Source organism: Triturus cristatus, chromosome 1_2, assembly GCF_964204655.1.
Source record: "Triturus cristatus chromosome 1_2, aTriCri1.1, whole genome shotgun sequence".
NCBI lineage: Eukaryota > Metazoa > Chordata > Amphibia > Caudata > Salamandridae > Triturus > Triturus cristatus.
In genome coordinates this window covers 1106016984-1106029173 of record NC_140580.1, presented here as the reverse complement: position 1 = coordinate 1106029173, position 12190 = coordinate 1106016984, and the positions used below count along the sequence as shown (strand labels likewise).

General features: G+C 44.9%; 1 protein-coding gene across 4 annotated transcripts in view; it reads left to right on the top strand.

Moving 5' to 3' along the window:
- The window catches only part of DENND1A (DENN domain containing 1A), a 1317400-nt gene extending 1306042 nt beyond the window's left edge, over positions 1-11358 (top strand). For all 4 annotated transcript variants that reach the window (XM_085613741.1, XM_085613740.1, XM_085613739.1 and 1 more), the window contains 2 exons: positions 1946-2204; positions 8194-11358. In XM_085613741.1, the coding sequence (XP_085469867.1) occupies positions 1946-2204; positions 8194-9513 (1579 nt within the window). In that variant the 3' untranslated portion in view covers positions 9514-11358. The remainder of the gene's footprint in view (positions 1-1945; positions 2205-8193) is intronic.
- Positions 11359-12190: the final 832 nt, after the last annotated feature.

Genomic DNA, 12190 nt, shown 5'->3' with positions numbered 1-12190 from the left:
AAACTACTGCCTGTTTATCTTTGGGAATGCTATGTCTGGGGCTGTGTGCAACATCCTGAACTGTTGCGTGTTTATCTTTGGGAATGCTATGTCTGGGGCCATGTGCAACATCCTGAACTGCTGCCTGTTTATCTTTGGGAATGCTATGTCTGGGGCTATGTGCAACATACTGAACTGTTGCGTGTTTATCTTTGGGAATGCTATGTCTGGGGCTATATGCAACATCCTGAACTGCTGCGTGTTTATCTTTGGGAATGCTATGTCTGGGGCTATATGCAACATCCTGAACTGCTGCCTGTTTATCTTTGGGAATGCTATGTCTGGGACTATATGCAACATCCTGAACTGTTGCGTGTTTATCTTTGGGAATGCTATGTCTGGGGCTATATGCAACATCCTGAACTGCTGCGTGTTTATCTTTGGGAATGTTGTGTCTGGGGCTATATGCAACATCCTGAACTGCTGCGTGTTTATCTTTGGGAATGCTATGTCTGGGGCTATATGCAACATCCTGAACTGCTGCGTGTTTATCTTTGGGAATGCTATGTCTGGGGCTATATGCAACATCCTGAACTGCTGCGTGTTTATCTTTGGGAATGCTATGTCTGGGGCTATATGCAACATCCTGAACTGCTGCGTGTTTATCTTTGGGAATGCTATGTCTGGGGCTATATGCAACATCCTGAACTGCTGCGTGTTTATCTTTGGGAATGCTATGTCTGGGGCTATATGCAACATCCTGAACTGCTGCCTGTTTATCTTTGGGAATGCTATGTCTGGGACTATATGCAACATCCTGAACTGTTGCCTGTTTATCTTTGGGAATGCTATGTCTGGGGCTGTGTGCAACATCCTGAACTGCTGCCTGTTTATCTTTGGGAATGCTATGTCTGGGGCTATATGCAACATCCTGAACTGCTGCGTGTTTATCTTTGGGAATGCTATGTCTGGGGCTATATGCAACATCCTGAACTGCTGCGTGTTTATTTTTGGGAATGCAGTACCAAGGCACCTTTACTGGGGCATGTCACAGGCGCAGAGGCTATGCCATGTTATGTTTGAAGAACTTCAATACCATGCCCCCCACGTGCACGGTACATAAGGGCTAGGAATACTGGTTCTAAAATCAATATCTCCAGCCAGTACTCCTGCCCAATTGTGTGTGTCAGGGCGGAATGGGGAATAACACAAGGGTCTCTAAATTATCAGACACTTCATAGCATTTTATCTCTGAATCCTAGGCCCTTTACCGTACACAGATTCCACCGGCTCTCAGCAAGTGGAATCTGCGTTCACAAACACGAGTGGTATTACCAGGTGTAATCCAGGCCTGGTCAACTCTTATGTTGCTTAGTGGAATCTCTGACGGAAATACCACACTCTAGGACTAGAAATAGAGCCCTCAAAACTGGTAACAACACATAAATGGAGCTGTTGAAGTCCGGATAATGCACTTTTTTTTATTTTTATGCACGTAGTAAATACAAGTAATACAAAAAATATCTTACACACCCTGAGGTCAGTTTTTGTCATTGTTAGTGGTTGGAAATTAACACTCAAGAAAAATAATTCGAATTGTGCTGAAAATCTTAGAAAATATGAAAAACTGAACCTAGATGATCAGTTGTTGGATGTATTTACTGTGCTACATCTCTTACTCTGTCCTACATACATCTCGTTCTTTCCGTATGCTCATAAACATGTTTTTATAGCGATATTTTCGAAGAAGGGCAGAAAATATAGACTGCCTGTGATATAAATCCTTTCAAAAGGAAATAAATGTCCTGGTAGACTTCGAAATTCACGTATTGGGTGGGGTCAAGTCTTCATACCACTCTCGAACAACATTTGCCAAACTTCTTTCTTCACCGCCATGTGTATGAATCCTTGTGTATATTCTATATTGTTACGCAAAGTAAAACTATCTTTATTATTTCTTTTTTAGGCCTCAACCGTACCGAACTCTGAAGGAGTCGCACGCAGAGGGCGACGAAATAATTAGCCCTGAAAAATTCCCAGAGGACTATGTTCTGTCAGAGACCCCTGCACCGGAAGTGATCGCCGAGGTCAATCTGCTTGAAGATATATTCAGTCAGCTGGAGGTGCCACCCTCACAGCATCCGCCGACCATTGGCCAAGCCAAAAGTTTAGAAGATCTCCGGACCCCGAGAGATGTCGACCAGCGATGTACCTTCGATTACCAGGTACAGATCAACTGTTGTTGGAACAATGAAATGGAATAAAGTAACAAAATTATTGCTCAGTCGTTATGGGGGTGGGGGACTCCAAAACTAAGATGATGGGTAATTATCACTTAGCCAGCTATTTCTGTTGTCTTTGGTGTGATTCTAAAACACAGTGAACAGTAAGATTGCTCTTGAAGGCCACTTACATGCTACAAAGATTGCTGTGAATTTTTCAACTCACAGGGTGGAGTTTCAGGTGGTTGATTTAATTGTACTTTTCCACATAGTTGGTGTTTGGGGTCTATTAACATGAAATGTATTACAACTGCACTAGGGAGGCGAGCAGGTAGACTCTCTTCGGCCTCTTAGGATTCGGGAGAATACCTACTACAGTCTTGGTCTCAAGGCCTCTCGTTGAGCCAGGGCTGCCTCACTGAAGCCTCGATGGTTCAAAGTAACCCTGGGCGTAGTTAAGCTACGCAAAGTGCACTACGCGAGCTACGCGTAGCACTTCGCGAACTGCGTAGTACCTTGTTCTCACTGTGCCAGATGTCGTTTTCAATGATTGCACAGTGCCGGTTGCTTGTCCGCACTGTGCAATCATTGAAAATGGCATCTTGCACAGTGCGAGTTTTCTGCTGCTCGAGTAGATTTTTACTCGAGCGGCAGCTTTCTCAACGCGAACTGGTAGTTTCTCATCGTGAGCGGTCGCGAGCATCATCGACCACTCGCAATGAGAAACCTGACCTCCTCGCGTTGGAAATCTCGCCGGTAGGTTTATTTTCCATGCTCGTGATCGCTAACTTGATGTTGCTGATCGCGAACAAGGAAAAAGTCTCGCCGGGATGTCATTTTGCTTGCTCGCGGTCGCCAACTTGAAGTTGAGGACCGCGAGCAAGCAGAAAATGACCTCGGCACTACGCAACACTACGCTACGCGTGTTCGCACTGTGCTACGTGCAATTCGCGTAGTGCGAAGTAGCGCGAACTTCGCAAACTACGCGAGCGTAGCGTAGTGCTTTGCCCAGGCTTAGTTCAAAGTCTATCTCCCGCATTGTCCCAGGGCAGGCCTCAGCGAGGAGCTGTACAGACGAGGCACTGTCGGTGAAGGGCTCTTGTGTCGTGCTGATCTTTTTCATGCACTTACATTGTTGGATGATGAAGGAAAACCTTGTGTTAAGAGCGAAAGGATCCCACCCCCAAACTCAGTAGAGTAACCATACTTCTCTTGCTTTCTGTCTCTACCAGCCTCTCTCTCTCATCCCTCTCTTTCTCCTTCCCTAGATCTCCGCTCTTTCCCTAGTCTTCTGACACTTCTTACCTTTAACAATCTGTGACTGCACCTGTCTTTGAATCTACTCCTCTTCATCACCTCTTGTTACTTCTTTCAAACTTTTCTTCTCTGTATAACTTCATCCTACTTCATTTCACCATTTCTGAGACTCCTTTGTCACTTTACCTCACCTGTCTCTCTCTAGTTATAACTACCTATCCATTACCTCCTTCTAGACCTCTCTCCATCTCTAGCTGTCTACTTCACCTCCCTCCCTACCCCTTTTCTCTTTTTCTCGCTCACTACCTCTCTGCCTCAAAGAGCCTGTCTCTTAATTTTGTCTCAAATTCTGCCTCCCTGTTGGACTCAACTATCAGAGAATGCCCGGTAGCCCTGTCCACAGAGGTGAAGAGGTTTCTCTAAATGTTCTTTGGTTGACATTCGGACAGTCGTATTTTTAACCGAGCAAAGTATTTTGTGGAGCAACATAAATACCGAAATGAACTTAAAAAATATAAAACATACAATAAGAGAAAAGTAAGATACACACAGTATTAGTCATTGCATTCTGTAATTGTGATGGAATACTGAAAAATTTCATAAAAACAAATGAGGCAAAATTGTCAGTAGTAAATCAGTTTGGTGTTCCCTTTAAAACAATAGCACAGGCGATTTGTCTCCAGTTTGGAGTAGACTCTGTGAGTAGAGCCAGAAGTTGATGCCTGACAAGCCAGTGCCAAAACCACAAGTGGGTGAGTCACAGTCACCCACACCCAGAAGCATATCATTTCATGTTTTGAATTTATGAAGCACAATTTCCAAAGGGGTGTCCAAAATGAATTAAAATGATGCGTAAAGATAATATAAAGTAGAAGAAAACAAGATCGCGAGCATTCAAGAATTCCTCGTGGAAGGGCAAACATATTTTTCAAGGAAATAAGGAGATTATTGTAAAGTAGAGAGAGAAAAGATGGAAAGTATGGGCACATTCCAGTGTTTCGGAAGAAGCAAGGATAGGTTTTGAAAACTGGAGTGGGCACAATTTGGGGCCAGACTTTGGCAAGTAAGAAGAATGACACGCGATGAAGTCCACAAACACACTTGAGGCTAATCTGAGAAGATGACACAGGAGGAAAGAGTGAAATGGCAGATGGATGGTAGAATACACTATAGAGAGGAAAGAAAATGGACTGAGAGGGAAATAATAAGGGTGGCGCAATAGTCCAGTTCAGAAAAGACAAAATAAATATAAGAAGTTTAGCAGCATGAAACCTGAGAATATATCATAGGTCCCAAAGGGAGGTGAGAGGGTAATGGTGGCTGGCAGAAAGAACCACTGTGAAAAATGCTTCAAAAAGCGATATGTCGTTTGGAGACATCCTCTCAGGGTGAACCCACCCATGAGGAGAGATGTGCCGCCCATGGAGGAGAAGATCTGCTCCGATTAAGATGTACCCCCTGGATTAATTTGCCCCATGGACAAACCTACACTGTAGATTTGTGGCTCCCAATGGAATGCGTCTCACTTGAGCACAGGTGTGCCAGTATTCATGTTATGCATAGGCCCTGAGATAAATGTGCCCCTGTAGAAATGCCACATGACGCCAGTCCTGTGCCCTGCAGGAGACGTGCCGCTGTACAACTGGCAAAAAATACCAGACATGTGGCACGCAGAACAGGTGCCTCTCTAGAACTGCCACATGACACCAGATCTGTACCCTGCAGGAGATGTGACCCTTTACTAGTGCCACATGACACAAGACCTGCGGCAAGCATGAGATGTGACATGTTGTAGAATTTATTTATTTGTTTTATTTATTTCATCCTCTTGGGGGAGGGGGGGTATGCAGGTTTGGGTAGGAGACCTGATGAGTTAGATAAGATAGAATTGCCCAGTGGTAGTCGTACCTCCCCGTGCCACCTATGCCCTGCTGGAGATGTACCCCGGTGTAGAACTGCTGCCCCAAGACAATGTGCTCTTCAGATCATGTGCCCTAGGTGTAGAAACAGGTGTTAAAATACAAATAAAGCATTTCTAGATCAAATGGAAAATGAGTGCCTTTGTCACGCCTGTTATCCGAATACCACATTTACCAGGCGAACAGTGCAGCTTAACCAAAAACATGAAACTTGGACTCGCACATCCATCTGTTTCCGCACTTCCATAGAGTAGAAGGTAAAAAGACCCTTGCTCTCAATAACCAGAAAGACTTAAGGGCATGGAAGACGGATGTTGGTGAGCAGCAGATGTCTGCCTTGCTAGTGCTACCCAGAAGCATCTGAATGATCTCAAGTCATTTCTGGGTAGGGAAAGACTGCATGACTCTTTGATTCATGTGTGCTGTGGTTGCTTGGAGCTTGATTCTTGAAAGGTTTGAACTGGACTGGCGCAGAATTCAGAAGCTGCAGACTTACCATTTCCCTTGAAAGACAGTCCATATCCCTTGCGTTGAGCCACTCTTGCATGGTAACCTCCTCACACGTGTTGAGCTACTCTTGCATGGTAACCACCTCACACGTGTTGAGCTACCCTTGCATGGTAACCACCTCACACGTGTTGAGCTACTCTTGCATGGTAACCACCTCACACGTGTTGAGCTACCCTTGCATGGTAACCACCTCACACGTGTTGAGCTACTCTTGCATGGTAACCACCTCACACGTGTTGAGCTACTCTTGCATGGTAACCACCTCACGCGTACAAAATACTTATGCCTGCTGCAATGTGGGATCCAGTGCAAAGTCCAAGTAGAAGAGCACAGCTCCCAAGTTTACGCATGCATTCCATGCCTCATAAGAGCAATTATGCAAAAATGTAATGTGCTTGTCCTGGTCACTGGGACCAGGCTGGCCAATACCAGCCGCTGAGACTCTTCTTTCTGCCGAGGGTCACCAAATCCAAATTAGATGCAAGTGTTTTAAGTGGATTTGAAATAGATATGTATTTAACATCGACATATGGAATAATGCTCAGTAAACATAGCATGGCGAGTTGACCTCTACACTCAAAGATGCCCTGTGGAATGAAGCAAAACTACGAGTGTGCTACTAATTTCTGAATAAAACTGGATCCACCCATTCGAAAACAGCCACGTGCATGCACGCGCACAGCACAGTGTGTAGTATTTAGGAATTGGGGCATCGTGGATGACCTGGATTCCGGTGAGGGCTGTGGGTGCTACACACAACTGCGTCCCCCTTTTAAAGAGTATCACTTACATGTATGTATGTGCGCAACGCAGTGTGTAGCAGTGAGAAACTGAGACACCTGGATGACTTGAATTCAGGTGCCGGCTGTGGGTGCTACATACAACTGCCCCCCTGCCCCCATTTAAAGAGCATCACGTACATGCATGCGCACAACGCAGTGTGTAGCAGTGAGAAACCCAGGAACCTGGATTCAGGTGAGGGCTGTGGGTGCTACACACAACTGCATCCCCCCTTTTAAAGAGTATCACTTACATGTATGTATGTGCGCAACGCAGTGTGTACCAGTGAGGAACTGAGACACTTGGATGACTTGAATTCAGGTGCCGGCTGTAGGTGCTACATACAACTGCCCCTCTGCCCCCATTTAAAGAGCATCACGTACATGCATGCGCACAACGCAGTGTGTAGCAGTGAGAAACCCAGGCACCTGGATTCAGGTAAGGGTTGTGGGTGCTACACACAACTGTGTCCCCCTGTTTAAAGAGCATCGCGTACATGCATGCACACAACGCAGTGTGTAGCAGTGAGGAACCCAGGCCCCAGGATTCAGGTGAGGGTTGTGGGTGCTCCACACAACTGTGTCCCCCTGTTTAAAGAGCATCGCGTACATGCATGCACACAACGCAGTGTGTAGCAGTGAGGAACCCAGGCCCCTGGATTCAGGTGAGGGTTGTGGGTGCTACACACAACTGGGTCCCCCTGTTTAAAGAGCATCGCGTACATGCATGCACACAACACAGTGTGTAGCAGTGAGGAACCCAGGGCCCTGGATTCAGGTGAGGGTTGTGGGTGCTACACACAACTGGGTCCCCCTGTTTAAAGAGCATCGCGTACATGCATGCACACAACACAGTGTGTAGCAGTGAGGAACCCAGGCCCCTGGATTCAGGTGAGGGCTGCTGCTACACAGCAGCTCTACAGCAGCTAATAGGACGTTCCCAATGCTGTCTCCCTGGGAGACGGGATAACCAAAGTACTCCCAGAACACACACGCCCGCTCAGACCCTGGGACTTCTTCAGGTAATGTAGTGCTGTCTTGTCATGTGTCAGGACCGACACCACAGGCGTGACAATGGAAACGTAGTAACTTCTGGGTGCCTAGTCTTGGGAAACACAAAATTAAGCACTGCTCTCAGCAGTAGGACACTGAACCTGTGAAATTAAAATGGCTTTGTCATCTAGGGATCACCCACCCGGGATGTGAGTCCCACGTCATGGGTATGGTAAATGATGGGAAAACATACATGAGAGTAACTGGAAATAACACAAGCCAAATCGCATTACAGCAAGGAATCTATTGTTAAACGACACGTTAGCGCTTTCATATTGTTCTTCGATATATTCAGATATGTAAATGCGACAAGCACATACTTCTTAAAAAAAACTGTTTCTTCTGATTTTAACCATGGTCCTGGATCTGGGTTTAGAACAATACAGGTTAAGAATAAGTCACTATATTAACTGTTCATCACTGACAATTATTTTCATTGTTAATAGTAACCATTCTCTTTGTATATTTTTACAGCGAATGGACCTCACCTTACCTCAAAGTCACAGGATTGTACCCCCAATCAAACACGCCCATCCTTACAACAAATTGTGGACTACGGGTCAAGACGACATGGCCATTCCTACAAAGTGCTTGAAGAGTTCCCCTGAGAGACCTCTCGCTTTTCATGACAGCATCTCATCCACTCCACAGAGACCCTTGGGCACCGAAGCACTATCAAACTCCGCAGAAAAGGAAGATACAGGATTTGGCTCTCAGGGCAACATCACCATCCCGCGGCCTCAGGGGAGGAAGACTCCCGAGCTGGGTATCGTCCCCCCACCTCCTGTGCTTAGGGTGGTGAAGCCTCAGATGGCAAGTGCAGAAGACCCTTTGAAGACCCAGAGTGTAGGGGGGAGTGACTTTGCTACTGACTTAATGCAAGAGTCATTTGATGCACGATCCCTGTCTCTTGAGCCAAATTTTAGCCAAGCTTTGAACTTTTCACCTCGTCCGTCCCAGCTTATGTCTGACACCAGTGGAACTTCTGATCTCCTTCAACCCGTCAGGGTGTTTTCTGGGAACACCGGACGAGATGAATTTCTACGGTTTTTGGATCCACTGAAAACAAGCGATTGGCCAAGCAGTAGCCAGCCGCCACCACCCACCAGTAACTTGCAAGCCTCTCCTTCCCTCAGCCCTGCCTCTTCTACGTTTCATCCTGTAATCAATGACTTTTCTGCTCCACCCTCTGTAAGCTTTGGCCCACAGCTGGTATACCCTTCTTCAAGAGCACAATTTGTGCAACCATCTCTCAATCCCTTTGCACAAGCTGTGCCAACAGTTTTGTCCATCCCTGTAGCCCACCCTGCAGGAGGCCCTTTTAGTCCTCAAGTTTGTCCCACATTTAGTACACATGTGTTGACCACCAATCCTGGCTTTTACCAGCCTCAAATACCTCAACAGAGCATCTCCGCCCTTTCCATGCCAGGTCTCTTTAGACAAGTCCCAATCGGTCTGCAGGTGAGACCACTGATGCATTCCCCCCACAGTCCCTCTCAGGCCAGTTGCATCCATCCCCCCAGTCTTGGTGGCACTGGTAGTGTCAGAACATTACCACCCTCCAAGTCTGGATCAAAGATGCCAGACACCAGGCAACATAAAGCTGTGAAACCTGGTGACCCCCCTGCAGTACCACCCCGGCCTTTGAAAACAATAGAGCCCATGTTATTCCCTTTAAAGCATAAGGAACAAAGGGACCCTTTCGAAGAATTGTTAAATGAGACCAAGCAAGAAATAGCACCAAAACAGGATCCAGTGGACCAGCTTAGGGAGCAGTGGGAGACTTTTGAGTAGAACTTGTATCCAAATGTCCTTTGGAGAGCGCCAATCTGCTCTAGCCGGCTGAAGATGCGAGTGGACATTGTCTAAGAGAATCTACCGTAGATTCTGCGGTTGCAGTATTAAGATTCAACTGGTTCGGTTTAGCACTTGCTGTTGAAATGCTTCCCCACTTATATTTCATGGTTTATCATCATATTATTCTATAACACACACATACTGCAAGTGGCCCTGCTCAAGCTGTTTGAGCACAGAATGACTTTTTATCAACTTTTTTTTTTTTTTTTTTTAAATAAGTCACTAAAAAATGGCGCTTTGCCTTGGATCCCTTGAGGGTTTTATTCGCATTAACATTTTGGGCACAGTGACCACAATGGTGCACAGCAACAGTTGTACTTGTGTATGTTTATAGACACGAGAGCAGAAGTTCAATTTATAGAAAATAGAGATAGACACAAATATCTAATAGTTATATTCACCTGTTAAGGGAACAAAACCCCATGCCACCAGTTGTCCTAAAGTTGTTCATCCGACTGAACTTTACTTTAGTTCATTTAAAAAAGAAAGATCTGATATGGATCAGTATTGCACACTATTGGATCACACCACTCTGCATGCTTTAATCTTTTCACGTCTGTAACAGCCCTGTTCGTCACAGAGGCTTTGATGCACAATTCGTTCTCACTGTTTCCCTTTTAGGGACCACGCCTACCGTTTAGTGACGTTTTTAGAAAAGTACCTGGAATTAGCTGCTGTGAAGTCCCCTTTCAATGTAGCCTGGGCACTGAGATAAAATACTGTAAGCAAATGGAACAGGCACTATCTTGTGAAAACTTTGTTTCCCACACAACACAGGGCTGGGAATTTCCATTCACCCGCAATATTTCCTATCCCATTTTCATGCTCACTTCCATGTTTTCTAGAACACAAAAACATTACTTTTCTTAATATTAAGAAAACTTTTGCAGTATTAGGTCAAGCTTTATTTCATATTTATGTCAAACTGTTGGATTGTGGTTTTTTCAAATGTCGCAGCATATAACTGCATTGTGCAGTGCACCCACAGTGCACACTTGTGCAATAGAAAAAGAGTGCATGAGTGAACGTGGTGTGGAGGGAGCCAGCGATGCTTTGAACAGTGCAAGCACTGATGTTCTTATAAGCCTTTCTGTTAGTTGTCCTCTGGAGGACACAGCCTCTATTCTTTGATATTTCTTTCTATTCGTAAAGAAGTATCGAGTCTATCGTTTTATGCCGTCAGCTTCAGAATCTTTCTTATGTGTGGGTGATCACTGGAAAGTGGCATTCAGGTCTCCTGACATTCTTCTATGTTAGAATGTAAAGTTGCTGATACCGCTCTTGGCGTGATGCATGAAATGACCTTCTTATGTGGTTGTATTACCTCCTCGTTCTGAAGGTTCTGTTGCAATGCACTGAAGGTACCTTTGAATGCATGATTTATTCAGTCATACAAAAATACCAAGGGTTCTGTTCAAGAAATGTATTTTTCTATTATTTTATATTTTTTATTCTGTTTGCATCTTTCTGTTGTGATCAATATGTACTTATATAGACATATATATAATGACGTTTTCAGTTACGGACTCAGTGATGTGCAGCCCTGTATGCCAAAGCTCCTCCCCAGACACTGGCCTTCTGCAACATCTTCTTGGCTTGCAAGCAAAAGCAGTTGGGAAAAGCCATGTATATTTTCCAATGATTCGAGATGAAATGCACAACTGGTACAAGGAATTTGATCTTAATATGACGCAGTCAATGCATTTGGAATGTTTACAATACGGTTCGCCTAAAACTGAGAAAACTTTGGTGTTCCTTTTGAAATAAAACCACAAAACACTAGACAGGTGTATATAGATTCTCTGCTTTATTCCACATTTTTTTTGTTGGTTTTTAGCAAGGCTTGTTGGAAAGCTTAAAAACTCGCTTGATGTACTTTCCAGTCTACGTGCTGCCCAGATTTTCCACTGCACTTCTTACACGTGGCACAGACTGAGCAGTTCTTGGCATGGCGGTGGTCCTGATGTGAGGGAGGGGAGTGTGGATGCAGCAACAAGATGGATCCGTTAGGGCATCATGTAGCCTGATGGCATAAACAAGCTTTTTCTCAATTTCATCAAGGAATGGGGAAAAGAGAGACTTGAAATGCTATTTATTTCATGGAAGCAATCTCTTAGCTCTTGTTCGGGAGCATGATAACGCAAAGGCACGGAATTAGGCAGTTGCAACTAAGATAAAGAGCTTTCTGGTAAAAGCATTGACAAGATGCCCTTGTAAATGTCTATGTTGGAGCTCTGGCTTCCTGGGGTAGTGATAGGCCAATGCAAAGTGAGCATCTAATCTAAAGTAGTAACACACTAATTCAACCCCCCCACCCCCAAAGGGATATGTTCCCTATCTTACTGTCGGGCCGTGGCTCCTCAGGATCATATGTTGCTATATATGGGCCCCCTCCTGATAGCCCCAATGTCTGATATATATATATATATATATATATATATATATATATATATATATATATATATTACCTACTGGCGGTCGCCAGTAGGTAGTTATAGTTAGGACCACGTTTCCATAGGAAAACCTCAACATTCTATTTTGAATAACTTTGGCGCCGGTCGACGAATCCTCGCGAATTTCTCAAAATAGGTGGGGCGCTATGCTCCGCTCCTAC